At 38.6% G+C, this 27,505-nt stretch overlaps 2 protein-coding genes across 5 annotated transcripts; one reads left to right on the forward strand and one right to left on the reverse strand.

The window, feature by feature from the left end:
* Positions 1 to 803: 803 nt before the first annotated feature.
* On the forward strand, positions 804 to 4,562 carry rnf41l (ring finger protein 41, like). The gene is made up of 7 exons (XM_067408358.1): positions 804 to 826; positions 1,065 to 1,173; positions 1,801 to 2,007; positions 2,117 to 2,256; positions 3,868 to 4,030; positions 4,114 to 4,234; positions 4,308 to 4,562. The coding sequence occupies exons 3-7, from the start codon at positions 1,802 to 1,804 to the stop codon at positions 4,557 to 4,559; spliced, it is 882 nt and encodes a 293-aa protein (XP_067264459.1). The 5' UTR covers positions 804 to 826; positions 1,065 to 1,173; position 1,801; the 3' UTR covers positions 4,560 to 4,562.
* An 86-nt stretch (positions 4,563 to 4,648) lies between these two features.
* virma (vir like m6A methyltransferase associated) lies at positions 4,649 to 26,895 on the reverse strand. 4 transcript variants are annotated; one of them, XM_067408329.1, is made up of 23 exons: positions 26,815 to 26,895; positions 21,005 to 21,117; positions 19,251 to 19,337; positions 19,051 to 19,099; positions 18,581 to 18,746; positions 18,366 to 18,491; positions 17,819 to 18,049; positions 16,435 to 17,626; positions 14,395 to 14,919; positions 13,992 to 14,146; positions 13,742 to 13,824; positions 13,427 to 13,520; positions 11,342 to 11,886; positions 10,883 to 11,118; positions 9,207 to 9,686; positions 8,740 to 8,872; positions 8,531 to 8,647; positions 8,257 to 8,417; positions 7,154 to 7,250; positions 6,769 to 6,935; positions 6,345 to 6,691; positions 6,107 to 6,250; positions 4,649 to 5,238 (listed from the first exon to the last, which is right to left on the reverse strand). In XM_067408329.1, exons 1-23 carry the CDS (start codon positions 26,875 to 26,877, stop codon positions 5,054 to 5,056), a joined length of 5,496 nt encoding a protein of 1,831 aa, XP_067264430.1. In that variant the 5' UTR covers positions 26,878 to 26,895; the 3' UTR covers positions 4,649 to 5,053. The 4 variants fall into 4 exon arrangements, with proteins under 4 accessions (XP_067264430.1, XP_067264448.1, XP_067264423.1 ...); XM_067408347.1 differs by having other exon boundaries at positions 4,650 to 5,238; positions 18,372 to 18,491; XM_067408322.1 differs by having other exon boundaries at positions 4,650 to 5,238; positions 18,366 to 18,494.
* Positions 26,896 to 27,505: the final 610 nt, after the last annotated feature.

Consider the following 27,505-nt stretch of genomic DNA (forward strand, 5'->3'; position numbering starts at 1 on the left):
GTTTTTAATGTAATTTTTTTATATATAGTGATTGACTGTGATTTTATTTCATTTTATTTCAATTGTTTTAGCTCTTGCATGTGTACAGATTCACATCTGCTTGTGTTGTGCCAATGTTTTATATAGCGCTGCAAGTCTGAAAGTGAAGCTACAATGTAGCCATGTAGAAAATAATCTAATCAGAGTGTGGGAAAGCGTAATCCTGTGTAATCCCAGCACAGCCATGAAGAACAGAGATCTTTCAGGCAGTGAGAGTGCCCAGACAGACACAGCAGCACTGACAAACATCCTCTCCTTCATTAAAGAATTCATGATTATACAGTATTACCTCAGCTGTGAATCTGTAATGAATTATGAATTTAACTGGAGCTCCACATTTAACAAAAGCAATCATTTAGCATTAAATGCTCTATAATACCCTGGATGTGATCCGTGTTGTTTCCCCTCACATGGCCAGGCAGGTGCAGGAACACTTGCAGAGGTCACCTGTTACCTTTAAGCGGTTGTTTTTGAGGAATGTGTGCATGATGTCAGTGAGGGGGGAACAAAAACATCTTGCATTTATTCTCTAATAGACACCTTATATATACATGAGTTTTGTAAAAAAAAAAAAAAAAAAAAAAAAAAGCACCAGAAATTTCTCTTTGGATGTGTAGAATATTTGTGTGGTCAAATGTATTTTTTTTTTTTATTTACTTTATGTGTATGTGGTCCTGGTGTGCCTCTACCTGTGTATTTGTGTGTTGGGTTGCCAGGTGCTTCAGTTTCATTTGATCACAGCATGATCAAGAGTTTCCCAGAGGGTTTCCCTAAGGGATCTTGGCAGGTGTGTGTTGTTGTTGTTGTTGTTGTTGTTGTTTTTCTTTTCAAATTTGTTACACATTAGATGGTCGGTGGTGCAGGTGAGAGTTGCTTAGCAAAGGTGCCTCAGAAATTGTATTCCACACAATTTTATGCACATTAAAGGGTCTGTTTCCTAGTATTTAGCACAAATGAAGATGGCACACTGACCTCAGATCCCTCGTGAATTTCTAGACTCATAACCCCACCCACTCATGTTTCAGTCCAACAGCTGCCACCTGGCTGTTTCTACGGCAACTGACCAGACCACCTTCAACAACCACACCTGAGAGAAGGAGAGAGAGGGAGAGAAGATACCACAGACTCTGTTAGGTAATGTCATTATATATATATATAAATATATATATTTAAAGCATTTATCTTTGTATGTTTAAATATTTTTAATTTGTTATGCTTTTAAACTTACATTAATATAGCCTTAAAATAAATAATGTTAGCTTTCAGTAAAATAAACCTTTTTCTTACATTTTTGTACTAAGGATTAAGACATTTAACAAATGAATTTTGCTGCAACATAAAAAAGAAAGTAAATGTTTTGCTAAATTTCTGTTTTTAAAAGTTTGTCATTTATTTAAAAATATTAATGTGCAAAATATGTAATATTTGTATTTTTTTTGTAATATTTGTATTTTAAAATTGAATGAAATTAAGCATTGTTTTCCATTATATTAATGTAACTTATTGTAAAGTACTTTTTTTTTTTTTACTAAATGTCTGTTTTTAAATATTTAAGACAAATATTTAAAAATTACTAATGTGCAAAATATGTAATCTTTGTATTTTTTGTATTGCTGGATCCATCCATACATCAACCCATTCTCCAAGCTGCTTATCCTCTGTAGGGTCGCGGGTGTTTTGTTGGATTTTTCCATTTTTTTTCAATCTTAACCATGAGGCAACTTTATGATTATAAGTATTTTGTGTGTGTGTGTCCTCTAGGATGGGCTACGATCTGGAACGCTTTGTAGGCTATGTGAATGAGGGTCTGCTGTGCTGTGTGTGTCGGGATGTGTTAGAAGATCCTCTGCAAGCTCCGTGTGAACATGCCTTCTGCAGCTCCTGCATTCATGGATGGCTCATCCACCATAACAGCTGTCCTGAGGACCGCTTGCCTTTAGACATCACACATCTACGCCCACTATTCAGGTACCACAGATGTATAAGCACCAGTATTTGCACATAATCACTTCAGGTAACTTTAATGTTCATGCCTCTTACCTATTCATATGACATACATGTGTATTGTGTGTTACAGATACATGAGGAATGATTTAGCAAGACTGCAGGTGAGGTGTGCGTTCCGGCCACAAGGTTGTGAGGTCATATGTGCTCTGGAGTCTATTCATCGGCATGAGCAACAGTGTGATTATGCTTTGCTGAACTGCAGTAATGCAGGTAGACATAAACAAGCATATATATAACTATATCTTAGTACCCGTACCCACACTTTTTTTTCAACAGGGAACAGGTGGCTTATACACAGCAGCTACTGCCTCATTCATACATATAATACAAAGCGCAGTTGTAACAGCAGATGAATGAGTGTTGTAACCACAAGATATTGAGTAATCACGTCTTTAATTATTAATGAGGGACCCCCACAGGCAGCCAATGAGTTGAAACGAGGCAATGAGATTACAGAGGCATATTCTTGCACATAATAGATATGTATTCATTTCAATACAGCATTCCCTAATCCTGGAAATATTTGTTTGTGTGTGTATGTATGTATATAAATATGCAGGTGACGAGTACTTGTGTTACCGTTGTGGTAGGTGTTCTGTGTTTTATGTGTGTTTTGCAATCTCTGTGTGTCTTTTTCTTTAAAAAATATGTTTTTTTTTTCCCATTTGCCCAGCCAACATTTTACTGGCTTGCCAAAAATGATACATTTCAAATGTTTAGTAATTTATAATTTCATATTCAGATTTATAATTTGAAACAAATGATTTTATTTCATATTTAAAAAAATATTATTCACATATACACATATAATTATTTTTTTCTTCACAAAGAAAATTGCTGGACATTATACAGTAATTTTTATTATAAAGCAAACTCAAAGACAGTCATAAATTCATAAACACTTGCTGGAAACTGTTAGCATATACTATTGTTCAAACGTTTAGGGATAGTAAAGTTTTTAAAAAAGGCTGGATTTTTTTTTATTCAGCAAGGATGCATAAAATTAATCAAAGTAAGAGTAAAAGCAGTTATAGTGTCACAATAGATTTCAGTTTCAAAGAAATGCTGTTCTTTTGAACACTCTATTCATGAAAGAATCCTGAAAATGTTTCTACATCAATATTGATAATATGAAATATTTCTTGAGCAACAAATCACCATATTAATATGATTTCTGAAGGAAATCATTTAGCTTTGTAATCAAAGAAATACATTTTGAAATATATTTAAAAAGAAAATATTATATAACATTCACATATTACGGTTTGTACAGTATTTTTGATCAAATAAATACAGCCTTGGTGAGAATGAGACTTCTTTCAAAAACATTTAAAAATCTTACTGACCCCCAATTTTTGAACAATAGTGTATATTTTTTTTTTTTAATAATTTTATAATTTAAAATATTTAATTTATCATTTTAAATGTATAGTTTTTACATTTAATATTTAAAAATATTACTATTCATTTCATTTTATCAAATGTCAAGTTTCCTTACAAAGAGAATTGGCAATAACAGCTGGACATTATAGCATATAATTAAACAGAACATGCAAAGGCAGTCATAAATTCATAAACAATTTTGCTGGAAAATGTTGGCATGCATGGGAAAACATTATTGATTGGTATGTACACAAGTCAGTTTTTGCATTTTAGACAAATCCTCATATGTCAGACAACTAGATAATTTTAATTAGGGCCATCCTTATTGATCAGTCCTGCCTGTTATGCTTTAACAAGAATTTTTCTCTGTGCATGAACATTTGCTGTGTGCCAGGGTTTCTTCTGTCTTCTGTTAAATGTTTCACTGCATTTGTTCAGGCTGCCCAGTTCAGGTGTCGCGGCGCTCTCTGGAAGCTCATCTGTGTGTGTGTGAATACAGCAGTAGAGTTTGCGCAAGCGGCTGTGGATACACAATCCTAAACAATGAGGAGGCCCAACACAACTGTGTATCAGAGCTACGAGCTGAGCTGGACATGCTCAGGTACAAACAATCTGCTCAAGTCATATGGATTTCGACCATGTAAATGCTGCAAGGTTAGAAAAATGTGTGTATGTTTATTATAGGGCAGAATTAGACTGCAAAGTCGAAGAAGTAAGGCATGAAATGGAATCTCGCTTGGATTCCCAAAGACGACACATGGTGCAGAAGGAGAGTTTGCTGAGGAGTGAAGTGGATGAACTTAAGGTATGATACTTTTCACATCAACAGGCTTTTTATGTGTGCAGTAGGTTACTGACATGTGTGTGTTTGTGCAAAGGGTCAACTGTCCCGCGTCATGGCAGATGTCCGCATTCTACTGGGTGCAGAGAGAGCACGCAGACAAGAGCTAGAGAGGGCGGAGCTTGAGAAGGCGGAGCTTCTTGAACTTTTAAAAAAGGAGGGGCTCAGACCAGCCACACCCTCTGAAGCTGCAGCTCCACCCCCTGCTGAGGTGCCGAGAAAGCAAAGCCCACGGAGCCTAGCTTTGGACTGCATCAAAAGGAAAAATAGAGAGGTGACGGTTATCTGAGGATGCTGCTTTTCACAATGGAACAGCAAAGAAGAGGGAACACATGATGCTAATAGTAAACCACTAACTGGAACTCATTTTCTGAATGAAGCCTGATTATTGGATCTCATCTGGGTAAACTGAATGAGTGCTATGAGACAGGTTAGGTGCTAAGATTAAACCAAATTGTGTAGAAAAAAATGTTTTTTTGTATGTTTTTAGAATTTGAGAGGCTTGTTTTCCCATTTAAAAGAACAACAGAGATGCATTCTGCTACATTTGTTGATATTAAAACAGTTTTGACAAATTACACTGTGGATTTTTATATAAAAATACACTCAAACATATCCTCACAAGAATTTAATCATATTTAACAGTTTTAAAAATGAGAGAAACACAAAACATGACAATGATATACACAATATCAGTCGATGGTTGCAACAGATACAGCAGATCCACATCCTGATTGGTCCTTTAGAGCCTGACGGCTGAGTCTGCTTTGCTCAAGGCAGAGTTTAGCGAGTGAATGAGCGGACATGTCGGCCTCGTCCGCCTCCGCTTCCTCCGCTGCTGAACTTCCCTTGACCACGTCCACCGCCACTTACTCCACCTCCTCCCACACCAACTCCACCACTCAGCCAGGACAGGCCTGTCCCTCGGCCTCTGGTGGCTCTGTCTCGAGGAGCCAATCGGTAAGCACCTGAAGAGTTAGAGAGAGGGGTCAGTAACTGTTTGATAGAGCTGTAGGGTGATCTAAAGAGCCATTCAAAATATTTATTAGTGAGGACTTTTTTGCAACTTTAATGATTTGAAAGAAGTCACCACTGAGGGAAACATCCAGAAGGTGGCACTAGTGTTAAATAGTGGTTGATCGATATGGTTTTCTTAATAGCAGATGCCTAAAGATTATATGTGATTCTTATTACTTTTGTCATATTTAAATACTATAAATATTACTCTCTCTCTCTCTATTATATATATATATATATATATATATATATATATATATATATATATATATATATATATAATAAATGAAACATTGATTTATAGATTATATACATTTTTATAATGTATCACTTAAGTTTAAAAGTTATTGACCTATAGTTTTAAAAGCCAGGAGCTTATGATTTGTAAATAGAATTATTTTTATACGTATTTATATTATATTTTATAAATATGTTTATATTATATAAATTTAGCTGGGCCATATGATTTGAATAATTATTAAAGTAAACGCTATTAAATACTTTAATTATAAATTAAGTAGTAAAAATATTTTAAAATAAATTTGTTATCTGTTTATTATCTACACAAAACCTGTCGGTAGATTTTTAAAGTGATGCAGTGAAACTAGTTAAATTACCATCAATCGGTCAAGCAGGCATGGTCATCAGCAGATGCTGAACATCCCAAAATAGTGAAATACTAACCAATTAATCTGTCTGGTCAATATATTGCTCTTGTTCATTTGAAACCCTTATAAGCTGTCAATGTCATGTTTGATGGTGATTAAATGGCTATTACATAGTGTTTCTATTATTTTTAAAAAAAGGATGGGGGCCTACCTGTAGGTGGCTGTCTGGAGGGTAACGGTCGGGTGAAGTTGCTTTGTCCTCCACGAGGTTCACTGTAAGTCCCTCTGTGAGTGACCGCTGTCACTGGAGTGCTCCAGGCAGAGCCGCGACCACCTTCACGCCGTGGATAGTTACCTAAAACACAAATAAATTATTTTAAATGGTTTAATCAGCCACATATAAAAATAATACAGAGTATATATGTGCTGAATTAAACATATGCGTGTACCAGCGAGCAGAACACTCTTGGGGGCAGGTGGAGTGAAGAAGCGGGTGTGACTCTGGAAGCCTCTCCCTCTGGTTCCTCCAGTGAACAAGCCTCTTGTTGGTGGCTTGGCTCCTCCTCCCTTTGGTGGTCGTTTGGGCAAGGCCAGGCCAGTGGGCGGTCCTACGTCCTTGAACTCTGCGGCAAGGAAATCATCTACATGCATGGAGGGAGGCCGACTGGTGTTCTGCTTGCGCTGGCGGAAAATGTCATGTGGACGACAGAGCTGGCCAAATGCACCACGACCCCGACCCCGAGGGGCCGCCATGATATGAGCTCGTTTTGCAGGCTCCACATAATCTGACTTCCCACTAAAAACAAAGAAAATGATTTGTTGAGTTCATATATTCAAGGTAAAATAGTAATCTCAGACTAGAATGGTTTTTACCTGGATGTGATGAAGGTCTCATGTTTGTGCTTGCCCAGTCTGAAGCCTTTGGTTGGTTTGCTGTGTCCTGGTGAAGTGGGTTCACTTAGGAATGACCGTTCTAACTCCGCCTTTAAGTCTAAGTCTGGACAACACTGCTGGGCCAGAGCAACTAGGTCTACTTTCACCTGCAGCACATACATTTACAATGACCACATGAATCAATAAAAATGACTAATTTAAGATTCAGAATCATAAAAGTTAACTAAAATTAATCTTGATTCTAAAACTTCATTTGTTTTACCTTAAAACCTGCTAGCATCTGTTTATGCAGCACTCCAATTGTTAAAATACATATTTTAAAAACACAAATAGATTTCTTGTTCCTTCAAATACATATCCTCACCATGTCTACTTCTGTCTCCATCTCATCTGACTGGAATGGAGAGAACCACAGGGCCTTTAACTGCTCATCCAGGACATCTGAGAGAACATAAACTGTCCTGAAATTAGACAACAAAAGAGTGGGGGGAGAGTGAGAGGGATGTAACATTGGAGACACATTTTCAGGATGCAATGATATAGAATTTGATCTGTATCAAGTAATTGCATTAAATACAAGGAATGTCTGAAGCTACAAATGTACAAAATCAACTAATTGGTGGGTTGTCTGAACAACTTATTGATTAACTGGCCTGTATAATTAGGCTGCTTTCAGGTTCACTTAATCCCTAGTTAGACAAATTTCGACATATTTTTTATGTTTAAAATAAAACAGCTAGATGTACAACAGAAATGGAATAGAATGCAAGTTGCATTTAAAAAAATATATAATTAATTTTGGCATTTTTTTTTACTGGGTCAGGACAGTACAGCGAATTGACAGGAAGAAAAGTGAGACGGGATGAAGAAAGACCAAAAGTTGGGACTTGAACTGGGGTTGTCTGATGTCGTAGTGCTGCCCACAAGGCTATCGGCTCCTACAACTATATTTCACCTAAAAATCACAATGCTTAGGACACTCAAAGAAGTGTACCATTTTAAACATGCAAAGTTCCAAGGGCTTTTACCATGTAAACAGATTAACGACTAAAACGACACTAAAAGAAAAGAAAAAAAAAAAAATAGATAAATGATAATTGACTAGTCTGGTGCCTGACAATTGACAATTGTGACCCATCCCCATTTAGTTCCCTATTTGATTCACTACACTCACACACAAGTGTTATTTTAGTATCGTTTAGATACTATAGTTTCTAAATTTTGAATTAGTTTTTATTTTTATATTTTCTGTTTTCATTTTAGTTAGTGTTTTGTGTTTTTTTTTTTTTTTTTATGTCTATATAGTTTTTATTACCAGTTATTTTGGTATATCAAGTTAAAATAAATGAAAGTGAGAAATGTTTTTTTATATTTTATTTTATATAACAACTTTTATTATGGTTTTATTTTTAGATAACCATAATCACCCTGTCCCACACACATAATTACTCTCTCTGTCTATATTACCTGTGATTGAACTGTGTCTGAAGGGGCTCTGGTGCAGGTAAAGTGGGCTCAGTTTCAGGCTCTACATTAGTTGTAGCATCTCCAGAACTTTCGATAATCTGTCGCAGTCCAGCCACGTTCTCGAGCAGAGTTTCCAAAGACTCATCCTCCTTACAGAGCTTCTGCACACATGAGGAAATGATACAGAGTAGGAGAAGATTAATAGGAGCATCTCCTTTCATGCAGGGTATAGGGCACAACTTAATTATTGTATAACCTAAGCTGCCGCATGTACCGTGATATGCTTCTCCAGTTCTGATAACGGATGCTCCCCTGAGTCTTCCTTCCACTGCAGCAGCTGCTTCATGTCGCTCACACTAAGCGCCAAAGATCGACTGTCTATGTCTTCATCCTAAAATCAAAAATGAATGAATATGTATTAGCATATACATAGATGCATATGCACACCCAAATAAATGTGAACTGATTCTGTTGTCAGCCTACCATAGTTTCACTGTTCAGAATCTGTCTCAAAAAGTCGAACAGCGCTGAAAGAAGCTCAGCGAACTCTTTATTGAAGGACGCGGTTTCCCTGCGGATCAGAGATGAAACGGCCAAGCTGTGTTTCTTCAAAGAGCTGCAACACAAACACAAGAACATTAACCACGAATATAACACACAAAAAGTTTACATTTTCATATTACTGCAAAGAAGTCAAGGGATGCTATGATAATTATTTTCAAGTTATGGCTGATAAACAATAAATAGACAATATTTAAATAAAAAAAGGCATCCCAACATAATGTACAGTATGAAAAATGCATATTCATTTTGAGATTAGCTAAAGAATACATTTTAAAAGTAAGCGCAGAGGAAAATAACCATGCACAATCAAATTTCCAATATTTCACAATGAATAAAAAAAATCTAATATTGAGTGAAATAAATAGACATCAAAAGCATTGTGACACCTTTTGAGGTGATAGAGACCATAGTCGTGCTCTGTGAGAAACATCATGGTTCGCAGACATGTGAGCTGGAGTGTGTAGCTGCTGTGTGTATTTCCCAACACTTCCAACATCCCATCACATATGCACGTCATCATGTCTCTGGTCGGCAGCGAGTTGGCCAGCTGCTCTGCCTCGGACACTGACGCTTCACCCGAGCCACTCACGACCAGTGACACATCCTGGTCACAGAGTGATTGAAAGATGGAAGCTGTCAATTCAGCGTTCTGCTGCGCTGACAAGCCGGCATCTGCGGGTAGGACAAGCATGGCAAGCAGAGAGGGAAGAAGCTCTGATAGTTTGTCCTCCACTTTCCCATCACTCCGCCCCTCAATGCGTGCAGATCCACTCAGCAGAGCCAACATGGCCGTCTTGCAAGCCCGTTGAGATGCCAGAGAGTCGAGGAGGGCTAGTAACCTTGTCAAGCGTGAGCCAGCTGCCTCCCTAAACACACAAAACACAATCCATTTGAGCTGTATGGAACATACACGCACACTAATCCATCCATGACCAATTATTAATTTTTACTGAATTACACTGTATGCCAATTATTCAAATTAGTCTTAATTAACTGCATATAACTGAAAGACATTACATAACTGCTGAAGACAAAAGCAAGGGCCTGCAGCTGTACTACAGGGGGTCTGCCATTATTTACCACATTTGACCAAATTACAATCGCTACATTTGTAAATATAAAAAAAAAAAAGAAAAAGAAAACAACATTTTTTAACTGTTCAATATTTTTTAGCAAGTAATTTTACAATTTAATTTATTACAAAAATTGTATATATATATTTAATATATACACGTGTGTGTGTCTATGTATTATTATATATTATATTTATGTATATGTGTGTGTTCTAAATATAATCAAATATATTATGTTGTTGAACATCAGTAGCAGGGGCTGGATATCTTATTAAAACAAATTCTCAAACTATGAACAAATTGTCCTTAAAGGGTTAGTTCACTTTAAAATGAAAATTACCCAAAGATTTCCTCACCCCCTCAAGCCATCCTAGCTGTATATGACTTTCTTCTTTCTGACGCATCCAAGGTTTATAATAGCAGTGAACAGGACCGAGTATGAAGCTCAAGAAAGTACATCTATCCATCATAAACATACTCCACATGGCTCCGGGGGGTTAATAAAGGCCTTCTGAAGCGAAGTGATGCCTTTTATGTAACAGAAATATCCATATTTAACAAGTTATGAAGTAAAATATCTAGCTTCCGCCAGACCGTCTTCTGTATTCAGCGACATCGGTTAAGTTTTTTTCATAAGTTTAATATGGAAGGTGGTTTGGCGGAAGCTAGATATTTTACTTTATAACTTGTTAAATATGGATATTTTTTCTTACAGAAACGCATCGCTTCGCTTCAGAAGGTCTTTATTAACCCCCTGGAGCCGTGTGGAGGACGTTTATGATGGATGGATGCACTTTCTTCCGCTCATATTTGGTATAGCCATTATAAACCTTGAATGCGTCAGGATATTTATTAATATAACTCTGATTGTGTTCATCAGAAAGAAGAAAGTCATATACACCTAGAATGGCTTGAGAGGGTAAGTAAAGCTTTGGGTAATTTTCATTTTAAAGTGAACTTATCCTTTAATGTGATAAAAGTGGCCTTACTGTTGCATTTCCTCCTGCAGCTGCTCCAGCAATGTCCTCATCACCAGAGTCGCAGTGGGTGCAGCAAGATCGCAGAGTTGTACACATATACGGCGGAGCATGGATAGGAGAGGCGGACAGCTGCTGACACACACGCACCTTAGCACTTCCTGTAATACTCTAGCCTGGGCGTGTAAGTGCACACTCCACAACTTTCGTGTGTTCATTGCAACCCCAATGTCTTGCACTGATAGTGCCTGAGAGAGCAAGAGGGAATTGGCAAGAGAATGAATTAATGAAACTATTTTCTACAGATACATTTAATTAATGAACAATATAGTTACACAAGCATAAATTTGCTGCCTTTTTTTTTAAATGTCGCTAGGCAGCTAACTAAGGTTTGAAACAGAGCTCCTGTATGTGGGACAATCAGCAGCAAGCAATGACAGGTGCTTGTAGCCGTGTATGTGTGTTCAGTACCTGTGTGGTCTGCATGGGCAGAGGTAGAGGAAGCAGTTCTGACAGCAGACTGAGGCTGCTATAGATGTTCTCTGGAGCAGCCAGTATAGAGTTCAACACTTCCTTCAGCATCAGAGACCAGCTGTTTCCAGCCACGGTCTCCTCTGAACCCGTCTCCTGTTCACTAACCGCATGTGTAAATGTTAACATTATCTCAGTCACATCTCCCTGGATACGCAGCTCCTCTGCATCCAGACGACCGGTTGTCGGCGTAGAGCAGAGGATCTTGTGAAGGGCGACACAGACGGAGGGCACACGCACGTCACGGAACTCACAGGTTCCCCCGCACAGCAGCTCTGTCAGCATGGCTCGGATGAGTCTCAGTGAGCAGGAGGCCACTGACAGCATCATGAGTCGCTGTGCTATGGGACCCATTGGCCCATGTAGTCGCCATGGCAGCAGCAGCAGTGATGTAAGCTTCTGGAGGACTTTAATAAAAGTGTCCATCCCCTCTGCACTGAAGAGAGCTATGATGGCCTGATTCCACTTCAAGTCTTTCTGCTGACCTGCACACACACACACACACACACACACACACACACACACACACACACACACACACACACACACACACACACACACACACACACACACACACACACACACACACACACACACACACACACACACACACAAAATAAGTCATATCAGGACACTTAAGCTAATATTTTCATTGGTATTTACAAGTGTTGTCACAATACCATTTCAGTAGTCTTACCATCTAAACAATTTTCTACAATTTAGATAATGCAGCAAAATAAATATGCTGTTTTATATTGCACTTTTAAGCAATGTTAAGTGCATTTATTCTGCAAAGCCTAATGCACAAATCTGATATTTTTTACAAATTTAATTTGTTTTTGTTGATTTCGTCTGTTTAGTGTCTAGCTAAGACAAGCAGACTTAAAGCTGCAATATGTAATATTTTCTGCCCGCTAGAGGTCTCTAGTGGTCTGTTCAAAACAAAGGTGTAGTTTGATGACGCCAAGTTTGAGCATGGAATCTTGGGACATGTGGTCTTGACCTCAACGGCTGATGGAAAAGAACTGCGATAGGAGTCAGGAAGAAATCATGTTCATGGATGTGGTTATTAACGTTACTGTAGTATGAAGCGGAGCAGGACCGAGTGTTGTGGGAGCTGAACAAGGCCGCTGGAGCAATTGTGCAACACACGCCTCACGAGCAGCGGAACTTTTATTGTGCCACAGTCGCCGGCGCTGCTTCTGCTTTTCCGGTCAAGCGTATGAGGTAACACATATCATATTAGATACATTTGAGCGTGTTGAAAATGTAATAACGTTACTCTGTGCGTTCGCTCAGCGGCTGCTGTGAGACACTTGTTGCACACTGCAGTAAGCTAGATCAATATTAGAATATCATATTAAATGTTGGGTGGCTTGTGTTGATTAATGGCATGCAATTAATTTTAAAATGTATTGTATGATGGAGAAAATTCTGTATTATTGTTACTAAAAATAAAGCTGCATCTGATTATGCTATGTTAGCTACTTCACAAAATAGTGTTTTTCTCTGGAGGCATGGTAAAGCATGGTATTCGCAAAAAAAAAAAAAAATCAAGAAAATTAGAAAACAATAAGACTAAACGTGTTGAGCTATATAACAATAATTAGTTTTTTGTCAATAAATATACCAAACAGTTGTTCCCTTGCCTATTAAAACATGTAAATATTAAAGCGCCTTTGGTGTTTCCAAGGTTTCTAAAAAATTAAATCGGAAAATCAGTTAGGGAAAGCTTTGGTGGTATGGGTAGGTTTAAGGGTGGGTTAAGGTGTAAGGGATGGGTCAACAGTGTAATTATAAATGTAATTACAGAAATTAATTACAGATGTAATTACATGCAGGTGTTTTTAAAATATAAGTACAATGTAAAAACATGTATGTAAACAATAAGTGCATTGTATCAAATCATTAATTTAAATGTAAGTACATAGTAGTTAAGGCCACTTAATATAAAGTGGGACCGGATATTTTACTGCAAAATTCTTACATATTGCACCTTTAAGATTAAGGCATACAGTAGCTTACCTGACGCAGAAGTTGGAGGGCAAGCAATGTGGCACAACACTCTGAGAGCACTTACAAGACCCACTCCATCTGCTGTCATCAAGTTCTCCAGATTCTGACAACAGAAACAGCAACACTTAGTTACTACGCCATATTTAATAATACATTATATCTTTATTATGGTGTAAGCAGTTTATTACGTTATTATTAAGGAGTTACAGTGTTTTCAATGTCTTTATCAATGCTTAACATAAGATAGTTATACATATTGTAACTCATTCTCTATCATAACTTCCGAAAATGCCATAAAGGTTTTTATGTGGTTGATAAGCTCACCTGCTTTATGTAGTCAATGAGTGTAGGAATGCCACTGATATCAAAATGTAATTTTTCAAGTGGCTCCAACCACTTAGACAGCTCTGAAAAACACATTTAATCATAGAGGTCAGATGTGAAAGCACTTACATTAACTAAAAATTATAAAATGCTTTTTGGAAAAAAATCTTTTATTTTTAATAGATCATGGAACTGGTGGTTTGGCTGACATTGAAGTGTTAGGTGGGCTGCAAAAGAGAAGCAGACTAACCTTGAAGCTTGGCATTGTTTTCATCAGCTTTGCAAACATTAAGAAGTGGAGTGGTATAATGCTCCATCATACGGAGATCTCCTGATGTCTGAATAACCAGCAGTACAAGCATACAGGCATAGTTATACGTTACAGACTTTCTTGCTTTGCCTTCCCTGAGAGAGTGAAAGACAGTCAGCAAATTAGAGAGAACAAGACGTTTAGGAAGAAATATTAATTTTAAATTAAAAAAAAGACTATGGAGTGCCTCAGGGCACTGTATATGGCCCATTTGACTTTATTAACCTCTGTAAATGGTGTAAAAAAAATGTATCATCACATTCTAATTTGTTATTACATAGATTGCCAAAATATATGCTCTGATAAAAAAGACATTTTTTCAAACAACATCACATATTCTCACCCTTGGCCCTCTTTGGCATGGAACTCTACCAGGTTGACCAGACAGCTGAGGTTATTATCCAAGCTAAAAGTGTGCGCAACAGCGTTTCGACCTGTGCTGCTAAAGCTAATGAGATACAGGCTGTGAAGTGTTGCCAAAACATCTGGATTATCGCCATCTTCAAGCTCTGCCCCGTTCAGCTCAGCAACACCTTGTAGTGCATGTAGAGTTTGCATAAGCCAGACCCAAAAACCATCGTCAATCAACCCCTCTCCACCTGCAGGAGCATCTTCACCCTCACCCTCTGAAAGGGGCGTCAGTGGAGTCAAATGAGAGGGTGGGGTCAGGTGAGTAAGGGGTGTGAGGAGACGAAGCAGCAAATTGGTGGTTTCGTGCTGGCTAAGAAGGAACAGGAGACCCTGTTGGGACTGGGACAGGAAACGCATCAGCTCTCTGACAGCATGCAGGACTCCGATGTGGGCACATGTAGCTGGATACGACAGAACAACTGCCAGGGATTCCAGAAGGTGACATGCATGCATGTATCTGTAAAATATAAAACGATAATTAAAAGAGATGCTATATATTTGGTTAAAAGATACACTATGTTACTTTTGGCACTCTAGCGGTTAATAAACAAAACTGCATGCATCTTGCAGAAGAACACTGTAGCCAGAGCTACTTTTCTAGTTATGCAGGTACTGATAAGACTGTTGTGGTGAAGGAATTTCCCTTGCGTTGATTCTGAGTGGCTCAATATCACAATATGTGATATTATCGCTTTTTAAAAACATTTTACTTCGACCCTCATGTCATTCCAAATCCCTAAGATTCGTTCATAACACAAATGAAGATCTTTTGAGTGCTTTCTGTCCCTCCATAGACTGCCGTCACAACTGGAACTTTCATAAAGCGTTCGTAAAACTAATCCATATGAATTGAGATTTAATTTAGGCTTTTACTCACATATAAACATTGATCAGCGAACATACACAGAAGCTCAGCCGAACGAGAATGAACCTCATTGGTAACACAGCACGTTTGAGCTTCCGGAAGAGGTTTGATCTTGTGCATCATTCAGGTTCAGTTGAGCTTCTGTGTATGTTCGCTGGTCAATGTTTATATGTGAGTAAAATTAAGAATTAAATTAAAGAATTAAATCTGTTTATCATATAAAGCGATCGTGTCTCTTCAGAAAATTTGGACTAATCCGCTCAATTTATATAGATTAGTTCTCTTTAAGCGTCAAAGTTCCAGTTGTGAAGGCTGTCTATGGAGGGACAGAATGCTGAAAAAAAAAATCTTCATTTGGGTTCCGAAGAATGACATGAAAGAAAGAAAGTCTTACAGGTTTGGAACGACATGAAGGTGAGTAATTAATGACAGAATTTTTGGGTGAACTAGCTCTTTAAACCATTCATACAACTAATGTGTTTAAAAACGCTGATGCATTCATTAATGAAACTTTTTAAACGTTATTTTAAAATGGCAAACTTATAAGACTTGAAGGTAACATGCTCAGTCGATCTCTCTCTCACTCTCACTGTCTGTTTAGGCTTGTTTAGTGCAAATCTATAGAGCCTCTGTTCAAATCACATCGGTACATGGAGTATAAAAGAGCCAATTGGCGTAAAGATTACATTCTTCACTCGTTATCATTATTACCTTATTTAACATTCAATACACATGTGTGAAGTGTAATATAAAGGCATAGCCTTATGAAAAACCATCACGGAACATCACGGTTGCTGCGGTTGGCCTGTTAGTATCGCGGTTTTACAATATTGCAGTTATCGCGACAACCCTAAATACTGTGCTACTCCACAGCGGTTGTCGTCCTGCCCGATCTAAAACAGTCAGAATATAAACACTTATTATAGGCATAACGTAGTGATTCAGGATAAGACAAAAAAAAAAAAACTGTATGGAAGATGTATTCATGATATACTCGTTTCATTATATAAATTTTGTAAATTTTGAATAAAAAAAAAAAGTTACATAATATTAATTATCATCACAAAAAAACAAGATGTATCAGTTATGTAGCCACATGATACTGACCTGTACAGAGTTGGATAGGGATCATCTCGCTCTGGTGGCCCAGTAATCCGGGCACTGGTGGGAAAAGCTTTCCCAGGAGGCTGGACCATACAGTGCGGTGCTGTCTCCAGCAGGTGGAGCAGTTCCTCAAGGAGACCTTGCAGCCTCTCCAGGTCACCTTCTGACAAAGAGGCAGATTCCAGCAAGGTATCGATGTCCATTGGGCTTTCCCGCTCTAACTCCTGGGTTTCCCTCTCATCTCCCTCCCTCTCAGTGCTTTCTCGGTCTCTCTCTCTTACTTCTCTCTCGCTCTCCTCTCGCTCACCCACCTCCCCTACCGTGGGATGCCGTTCAGCCCAAATGCTGGCTGTCCTCTGTAGGTCAGTCAAGACCTCATAAAAATGTCCCTTATGTAAAATGGCGGCTCCTGCCGTTGCGACACGTACCGTCTGGTCCAACAGAAACAGATCCAGCAGACGCTGGTACCCACTTGTTCCATCAGTGTCATGGTGATGGTCTCTGACCAGGGCCTCAATGCCCTGTGGCTCACTGATGATACTGTCGAGAGAGCGCAGCACATTGAGTTTCAGAGTGGATGAAACGTGCTCTGCAAAAAGCAAGCCCAGTAGGCTGCCAACAATCCCTTTCTCCAGCAGATTCTGCACAGCCTGGGCACCACAGTCAGCCAGGGCAGAGGCCAGTTTGGTTCCTGCTTTGAGCTGGCGCAGGTTCAGAGCTATAGGCTGTGCCAGGGCAGAGTCCAAATTAAGAGCTTCACAGCACCAGTCAACCAACCGCTTCAACTTTTCGCTCAGCACATCAGGGTCCTTCATAGAGAGGAAGCTCATCCCTTTTACTAGAAAGGCAGGGATTTCCTCTAGAGCAGTTACCCAGCCTGCCCCTCGCTCTGCCCCCTGCCCCTCCCCCCAGGCCTCTAACAGCTCTGAGAGTTTAGCTGCAGACTCCGCCCACAAGGAGCTTGAGTCCTGGATGTCGACCGTTTTGAGGCGTTTTAGCTCCACATCATAACGCGTGATGTGCGGAGGGGTGAAGTGCTGGAGGGGTCGGAGGTCACGCTCATATGGATCATACTGAACAGTTGGTAGTGAGGCGAGGTCCTCAGGTGTGTAGTCCAGGTCAAAGGCAGGCAGCTTGAAAGCCCCGCTCTCCAAATCCTCCTCATCACTGGATATCTGCTCATACCCATCATCACCTATGGACAAAAAACAAAACACGTCGCACACCAGTTGCCTTTCCAAAGCGCAAATAGAAAACAGAACATCTGTTACACTGTGACTGGCTGAGCAAATCTAGGCAAGTAACAATTGTCCTCACACGTGAAATATCTGGGTCATTTTTCCTGAGCACCTGTTTTATTCTCCCTCACTTCAGTGCCACTTCTCACCTTCTGCATCTTCATCCGTCACCTCATCACCCACTTCATCTTCCTCATCATCTTCATCCGGCTCGCTTCCCTCAGACTGCACATCTTCATCCTCCTCCTCATCAGCCGGCCCCTCGTCATCCTCCGGCTCTGCGTCCGAGTAGGTCTCATCAGCAGGAAGAGACCCTCGCTCAGGTGAGACAGGCTCCAGGTAATCATCACCCTGTTCTGTGTTCTCCACCTTCACCGGACCTAAAGCACAGACAACACAACGAAGTTCAGTGCTCAGCACTACTTTTTTTCAGTTTAAGGGCCAGAATATAACAAAAATGCAATACTAATAATGTATAGTTGAAAAATTTTGATTTAAACCAGGTTTAAATTTTGTGACATAAAATGAAGAAATAATAAGACTAACTTTTATTTCCACATTTTACTTGAACTGTTATTCTTACAATATATTATCTGACATGTATTATCAAAAATGTATTAAATTAGGGAAACTCAAAACAGAAGCACTTTGACCACCACTGTATATATATACATAATCTTTTCCACATGGACATACACTGACCAGGTGCAGGTAGCGCCTCCTCTTCGTCGTCGTCTGGAGGAGGTGGTCCTGGTGGGGTCCGTGGTCCTCTGGGTTGTGGTCTGGGTGGGCTGCCGTTAAACTGCTCTTCATTCTCCCACTCTGCTAGAGAATCAAACACACACGCGCGTTTAATGTTTCACATGAGGCAATGACATTATATATTTGTGTATAAAAATGTTTGTGCTGACCAAGCTTAATGTTCCTCTTGGATCCCAGCTGCTGCTGTTGGGGCGGAGGGGGTGGAGGTGGTGGTGGAGAGTCCCGCTCGTGGCTGTGAGGGCGCTCTGCTGTGCCATACACTGCCAACGTCAGGCATGTGTACCAACCACGCAGGACCAACCCATCTGTGTTTATCTACAATAACAAAAGACAAAATGAAAATTTGGACATGGTGTGAGACTCTAGAGGGGAGGAGCAAAAAGTCCAAAACACAAATTAAGGCTGATTTGCCTACAAGCCATGTGAGTTCAGGAGCTGACAGCTTTAATCATTACAGAGGCATGTGCAAATACATTGTGGATTCAGGAAAATGCTTTTCAAGTATTTATTAAGCTGAGGAAAGCTGCCGTCAACAGTTTTGGAGAAACCTCAAACATATTGGTGCATGCGTGTTTTACATGGAAATACGATGCTGGGCTGTAATGAGGGGGTCTCTTACCTTTCCATTAGGCCTGAAGATGATTGATTTGTTCTCATCATACTCAAGGCTAGTGTGAAACAAACACCAACATCAATGATTTGAACAATCAAAGAATACATGCATCTATACAGCTATAGATTTATGAGATGGCATACTGTATTTCTCGCTGAGCCTGTCTTACACAGGTGTGCATGTGTGTGTGTGAGTTTATTTAGTACCTGCCCAGCCTGTCAAACACCGGAGCGTTGGGTTTGGACACATTGTTGAAGAACAGGTCCAACTGGAATGCGTGAGGGGCTGTTTCCCTGATGATACACAGGAAAGGGGCATTGTAACCGTCAAAACCCAAACCTGAAACCCCTATCTGCCATCAGCAGTCATTTTCTGTCAAATCAAACTTCCTGTAAATCAGTTTGCCTGCAGGAATCATTAAAATTTAAATCCCTTTTTAGTACAGATTTATTGTTACATGTTCAACATGTATTAAATAGTTTTATATAGTTTGTCCTAACAAAACCATCTTTCCTTTTCTCTCATTGTTCTTTTAATAAGTCTGGAGACAAGAAGGATGAGGTATGAGATCATGGGAAAAGCTGAGAGTGGTCAGAGAATAGGGGGTGTGGTGGATCTGTTTTTTAAAGAAGGAACAATAGCGACCACAGAAACCTTTTCCAATTTCCTCAACTGTCCTCCAGCCATTTCACTTCACTCATGTCCTATTGTGTGCTACAGAAACATTGGGATGGTTTGTACACACTGTAAACATGGTAGAAGCACATTTAACTGTCATAATATATGTAGTGAAAATTAGGGATGTTAAAAACATCTCTTGCATATTTACAAGATTGTCTAATCGGTGTATTGTCTGAGTGTAATATTTATTTTTTTATTCAGCAAGGATGCATTAAATTGATCAAAATTGACATTAAATACATTAATAATGTTATAAAATATTTTTTAAACAAATGCTGTTCTGTTTTCAACATTGAGAATAATAAGAAATGTTCATTGAGCACCCAATCAGCATATTAGAATGATTTCTGAAGGATCATGTGACACTGGAGTAATGATGCTGAAAAGTCAGATTTGACAACACATGCCATCACAGGAATAAATTACATTTTAAATCCAAAACTTTTCAACAGTGGTGTATAATAACGGAAAATTTGCTCAAAGCAGTCGACTTAAAGTAATTATATTGAAATTTTTCATTAAAGGCAGTGAATTCAATAGATGTAGCATTGGTTCTTTAAAGGGGATGAGACATAACATAACTTTTTTGAGATTTAAAGCTGTTAGCCTATCAGCATGAAAAAATGCTATCTCTCTAAATTCATCCTATTGTGTCAGAAAATATGAACTGCTAGAAATAAAAAGTTGCCCTCACTAACCAACTAGTTGGTGGTTGGATGACCAGCCAACTAGGGCTGTTAAAGGGTTAGTTCACCCAAAAATGAAAATTCTGTCCGTTTTTTTTAAATCGGCCATCACTAAATAAGTCATTATTTTGTTTTTTTGGCGCACCAAAAATATTCTTGTCGCTTTAAAATATTAATATTGAACCACTGTACTCACATGAACTGATTTAAATATGTTTTTAGTACCTTTATGGATCTTGAGAGAGAGGAAATGTCATCGCTCCCTATGCAGGCCTCACGGAGCCATCGGATTTCGACTAAAATATCTGAATTTGTGTTCCAAAGATTAACAAAGGTCTTACGGGTGTGGAGCGGCATGAGGGTAAGTAATAAATGACAGAATTTTCATTTTTGGGTGAACTAACCCTTTAAAAGATTAGTCAACCATCCTAACCCATCCTCAATGAAAGAACACTTTCAGGCAATGTGGATGGCACAGATAGTACAATATTTAGAGGGATTCAATAATAGTTGTGTGATTCTTTATAGACATGATTACTTGCTGTAGTTTTAGATGAGACACTCTTTGAGTGTGTGTGTGTGTGTGCTCTCACCCAAATGCTCTGCTGTCAGGCAGGTTGCTGTGTGCTTTGATGCCAGGGGGAATGACTCTTACTTCTGTGATCAAGACACCATAAGGAAACCGCACAACATCCACATTTGTCAACTTGTAAGAAAACAGACACAGAAAAATGTTAAGAAGCTTATCAAGACAAGGATAAATGTTATCACAGATAGACTGATGCAAAGGCTAGATTTCTCATACACACACCCTGACTGAGCAGCCAACCAGAAAAAACAATCAGGCTTATTCAACTGTTAAAGTCTTAGAATTAAGATTCCTAGGGTTCAAAGTATTCAGAAACACAAAAGCATTCTCCGAAATGAAGCTCTTATTGAAAATGGCAGAACGGCATATACAGTCGCTTTCCTCAACAAACTGTAATAGGGCAACAGGCCTGTCCAACCTGTTTCTAAAGAGCTGTTGGAATACACCGGTGGGGTGGCAGATTGCTGCAACAATACAAAAGCGATAATCAACCACATACACACCCAAACAAGACCAAATTCCAGGACAATGGACAACAGACCTGTTTCCAGCCTTTACTAACAGGACACTATGTAAAACACTGGAGTGAGGAGAAATGTAAGAAGCATGTAAAGCAGGGGTCGGCAACCTTTTTGTCATGAAGTGCCATTTTTAAGTTTTCAATAGGGTGACCAGACGTCCCGAAAAATTCAGGACAGTCCCGAAATCTAAACTGTTGTCCCGAATCTGGCCCTAATTGTCCCGAAAATTATACTAAAGCAAAATCTCGAGTAGTTATTGTCTGATAAACATTAAAAACAGTCTGCGGAGGTTGAGTCGTCCTGCAACCAGCCCCCGCTAGCTGCTCATTGGCTGCAGCATCTTTAGGCTAGGCGTGAATTTAGATATGCATGCCCTTTTTGTTTTAAGCCTCGATGAAGAGAGCGCAAGTTGCTGCAGCCGCGAGGAGGAAAGTGATGCACACGTAAAGGAGTGATTGATTGTTCGCGGCACTGTGTACAAAAAAATACTTCACTACACAATTATTTCGTTATTTTCGTTTAAGCTTATTAGCGTTAGGCTATACAGAAGGTCTGATTTATGCACTGTTACTTACAACAGTCATTGTTTTTTTTTCTTTTCACAATGACATTTGAGTTCATGATTTTAATGTTGTTTTTTTGTGGCAGACTAAAGACACAGTCTAATATCATAGAATCCCCCCATCCCGTCCCAAATTTCAGCCAATCTCATCTGGTCACTCTAGTTTTCAAGTTAATCACTGTACCACAACACTGATCGGATAGCTATGCATTTTGTTACAACTGTTCCATTTACACTTGGCAACATGTGTTTCTGCAAAAATAAATATTTATCTAATCTTCAATTCCTGCACTATATGCAAATTAAACAGTTCACATCAATGAAACCAAGGTATGAGCTTCATTTTATTTTAGATAATTTCAAGATCAAAGACCACAAGTGGAGAGAGAGCGTTATCAGCAGTCTCATTAATTTAGTCTCATTACTTTTAATGAAGATGATTAATTTGCGGCAGTTTGCACATGGGCTTGCTGAAGAGATGCTCAGTTATTCCTCATGGTGGCTATATCTGTGGTGATGCGTATTGCATAGGCGCTGTCATATCTGGCTAACAGAAGCCGTTATACCACGCTCTTGCATGTTTATTATTTTATACCATTTTGGGAGGAGTAAAATTTACATATGTGGCTTCAACAACCAGATGCATTTTGTCCAGTTTTGCCTGGAACACGAAAAAATGCCCTCTCTTTCGGAGAATAGAGAATTAAATAGCTATCCAATCAGAGAGAACACATGAAGTGACCAGGTATGCATGAGAGGAGTGTTTAAATGCATCACAGTCATTTTGCTGTGTGTGGAATGTTTAATAGGACTCTATATATATGGTTGATTATCTCAGAAATTTATAGAATTTACTATGTGTGCAGCTGTCAGTTAGTAAGTAACTTATGCGCATGATGAGCAGTGGTCGCACTAGTGGTTTGTCAGAGCTGCGTGCTTTCGTTGACTTTTGAAGCAGTTTAAATTCTCACACTCACACTCAAAATGTACATCTGTGTGTAGGTGCAAGGTCTTTTATGTGTATGAAATACATACACCTCTCTCACTTTTGCTCACATGACAGCAATTACCCCTCTGCGTGCCATATGTTGACGACCACTGATGTAAAGAAACTTTAGATACAGAATTAAAATCCATGCATGCCAGGTAACCACAACCAGTTAAGAACTATAATTGATCTTTATTTTATTAGGACATTATTTTAGAGAGGTGAATGTAATGAATGTATGTTTTGTCAACATTTAGTTATAACTTATGATGTGTTTTCACTTGCTGTTGCAGTAAATTTCTGGATAATATGATGATAGGAAAAACAGAAGTGACTGATCATGAAAAGCACAACAGAAACAACCAGGTTGATTAAGAAGACACGACAGTGAACGACAGAGTAAAAGTCCTTAAAGGTGCCATAGAACGCGTTTTCAAAAGATGTAATATAAGTCTAAGGTGTCCCCTGAATGTGTCTGTGAAGTTTCAGCTCAAAATACCCCATAGATTTTTTTTAATTCATTTTTTTAACTGCCTTAAATTATCATTAAATATGCGGCGATTCAGCGCGGCCCCTTTAAATTCTCGTGCTCCCCGCCCCCGAGCTCGTGACTGCCTTAAACAGCATAACAAAGTTCACATAGCTAATATAACCCTCAAAATGGATCTTTACAAAGTGTTCGTCATGCAGCATGTCTAATCGCGTAAGTACAGTATTTATTTGAATGTTTACATTTGATTTTGAATGAGTTTGATAGTGCTCTGTGGCTAAAGCTAACATTACACACTGTTGGAGAGATTTATAAAGAATGAAGTTGTGTTTATGAATTATACAGACTGCAAGTGTTTAAAAATGAAAATAGCGAAGGCTCGTGTCTCTGTGAATACAGTAAGAAACGATGGTAACTTTAACCACATTTAACAGTAAATTAGCAACATGCTAACGAAACATTTAGAAAGACAATTTACAAATATCACTAAAAATATCATGGATCATGTCAGTTATTATTCATGTCAGATTTATATAAGGAGGAGGAAACAATGGAGTTTGAGACTCACTGTATGTCATTTCCATGAACTGAACTCTTGTTATTCAACTATGCCTATATAAATGCAATTTTCAATTCTAGGGCACCTATAAAGGGATCTTACTGCACCCCAGAACTAGGGATGTCCCGATCACGTTTTTTTGCCCTCGAGTCCGAGTCCGAGTAATTTGATTTTGAGTATCTGCCGATACCGAGTCCCGATCCGATACTTAATAGCCTACATAAAAAAGAATAAAGAAGAGCGAAAAAACAGATCCAGGAACAGTGCTTTTCAGGTTTTTCAGGTATTCAGTTTTCAAATAGTAATCAAATATAAAATATCACTGCATATTATCTTTACTGTATAAAATAAATAAAGATTAATCATTATTGAAGTTACAAAAACTATTCAGTCAAGAGCAGTGAGTGATTTCTTTGTTGTTTGTTGTTTGATTTAACATTAAATACAGGCAGCAGGAATAGTTGATGTCCCTTTAAGACATGCACGATCCAGTACATACCTTTACTGTTCCACATGCGCTGTCTTTCTCGACTAATATACGCTCACTTAAGACATAACCGACTATTTTTGCTAGGATACTCGCTAGGACGGGCATGTTGACATAATGTTTGTATGAATTTGTCTGCTGAAGCGCAAGACTTGAAAGAGAACTCAGTATTTGCGCGCTGACTGGAATAAGCGTGTGCGCGCTTCGGATGAGCGCACACAAATCTTCTCACAGCGCGCGCGAGTTCTCTTTCGCGTCTTGTTCTTTAAGGTTTAAATCAGCAAGGCTTAAAAGAGTTAGTTTAAATACAGACAGCAACGTGTGTCAACACCCGGGTGATGACGGCGTAAATGACTGGACATGAGAGCAGACGGCACTCGCAGTTAACAGTTTACAAAGAGTGACTGTTTTGTCCACGCTTTCTGATTATCGTTGTTGTAACGTTTTGTGCATCCATCGACTGAAACATACATTATCTGAACTCTGTCTGTTTTCCACGTTGCTATTTTAAACAAACCATATTAACCAATAGATGCGTCGTCGAGATGGACCGCAGTGCAAGTGCGGTCTGTAAGTGGAGAACCGTTGCACCCCTAATACATATATATCCGAGTCCTGATCGGGAGGTAATGTCCGATTCCGATCGAGTCTGAAACCACATGATCGGGCCCGATTTCCGATCATGTGATCGGATCTGGACATCCCTACCCAGAACTCATCCTCATGCAGTCCCAGTTGTATATGGCTTACTTTCTTCAGATGAACACAAAGATTTTTAGAAAAATCAATCTCTGTGAGTCCAAACAGTGCAAGTGTATGAGACCTCTGAAGCTGACGCTTTTAAAATCATGCAAAATTAACACAATGGTAAACCATAAGACCCCAGTTAATGAAACAATGTATTCTGAAGCAAAATGAAAAATGTGTCTAAGAAAAAAAAAACTTGAACTGTAAACTTTAACTATATGGCCAACTGTCATGAGTTCATGCTTGAAGTAAACGTCAGCACATTGTGAAGCCTGAGAAGTGACATCCTCTGTGCTTCCACGTCACTTTTTGTGCTTACAGAGATTGATTATTTTTATAAAAATCTCTGCTTGTGTTTCACAGAAGAAAAAAAGAGGAGTAAATAATGAGAGATTTATAACATAATTATATAATGTACTGTTACATATAACAGTACATTATAAACAGAATCACAAGATACACATAGAACAAAACAAACAACTATGGTCAAATTTTAAAGTCAGCATGAAACAAGCTGCCATTGCCTTTTCTTTCCTATTGTTTTGTATATCAGGGAGAAACAGCTTCTTGAACAAGAAAAAATGTAGGACGGGACTTGATTTTGTCCATCCAGTACTGATTGAATCATTACGGTTTACATTGCTGTGATCTCATGTGAGGTTGTCCTCACATGAAATAAAGAAAAATAATGATGTGCCCAGATAAATCATTGATAATACTTCAATATTCAAAAAAAAGAAAAGAAAAAAGAATTACCCATTTTGATTTCATGGTGAAGAAACTCAAGTATATGAAACAAAATTCAGATATTAATCTCTTCAGCAAAAAGATACATTAAATACAGGGGTTTCTTTTTATTGAGATCAAATTCCTTGCACATTCCTTACCCCCGGCTGCCTCAGTAAAGTTCTATACATTACAGACAACCACCTTGTTTACATGCACATGCGGTGCTGTCACACAAACATGCCCGCGAGCTCATCTGAGCACCAGGAGCGTTATTGAACAAGCAACGGCTTATACGTTTACAACAATATATGAGCATGTTATGGTCAAATATATCTAATCGTTGGTTTATCAAAGTACATGCTGCTTGTTAATAGCAACTGCATACGCTGCCAACCACAACAACAATATCGCCACGAGTTTGTCTGCTCTGGGGAACAACTTACATCTAACGTCAGGTTTGCTCTGCCACACAACATCTATAGTCTGATAACGTAACTGTTTTAAAATAAGAATAACGTGTTATTATGAAAATGTAAATTCTATCTAGAATGAATTGAATATGTATGAATTACTGTGCTAATTAGCAAGCTAACTGTTTACAGCGCACAAAGCGTTATTACAATGGAAACTTTAAGAACGCGCAAAAACAATTTGACGTCTGTTATACGTTAAAGTCTCTGCAACATGCGGTTAAAAGACACGGGTGAAGATGGAAAACTCCGCAAGTTTACCTCTGCACTTTGATGCTTGAACGTGTCTAAAAAGAGCAGCTCCATTGCAGAATCCCCCGCCATCTTTCTTGGTCACATTAGGACTTCCGGTAAAGAAAATACTTCCGGAGTTTTCAGTAGTGTCGGTTGTGTTGTAGTAGGATATCTCTAGATTTTTGTGAACGCAAATAACATGCTTTAAAACATTTAAGTAAAGCCATATGACCAAAAATATTTTAGTAATGGCAACTAGATTTCAATAATTGCTCTGTATATAAATCATATAATTGTGCACATGTAGCCTACGAAAGTGGTAATAGATTATACAAAAGTTTAATAATAGCCTACGTTTCAAAAGTAAGAGAAACCATAACACTTTAAAAAATGTATTGGCTACATTAAAATATTCTCAAATTCACATTTTCTGAGTTAAATTAACATATTTAAAGGTTTCAATAAAACATTATTAAAGGATTAGTTCACTTTCAAATAACATTTTCCTGATAATTTACTCACCCCCATGTCATCCAAAATATCCATGTCCTTCTTTCTTCAGTCGAAAAGAAATTAAGGTTTTTGATGAAAACATTCCAGGATTATTCTCCTTATAGTGGACTTCAATGGCCTCCAGATGATTGAAGGTCAAAATGACAGTTTCAGTGCAGCTTCAAATGGCTTTAAACAATACCAGATGAGGAATAAGGGTCTTATC

This window comes from Chanodichthys erythropterus, chromosome 2 (assembly GCF_024489055.1).
Source record: "Chanodichthys erythropterus isolate Z2021 chromosome 2, ASM2448905v1, whole genome shotgun sequence".
Classification (NCBI taxonomy): domain Eukaryota; kingdom Metazoa; phylum Chordata; class Actinopteri; order Cypriniformes; family Xenocyprididae; genus Chanodichthys; species Chanodichthys erythropterus.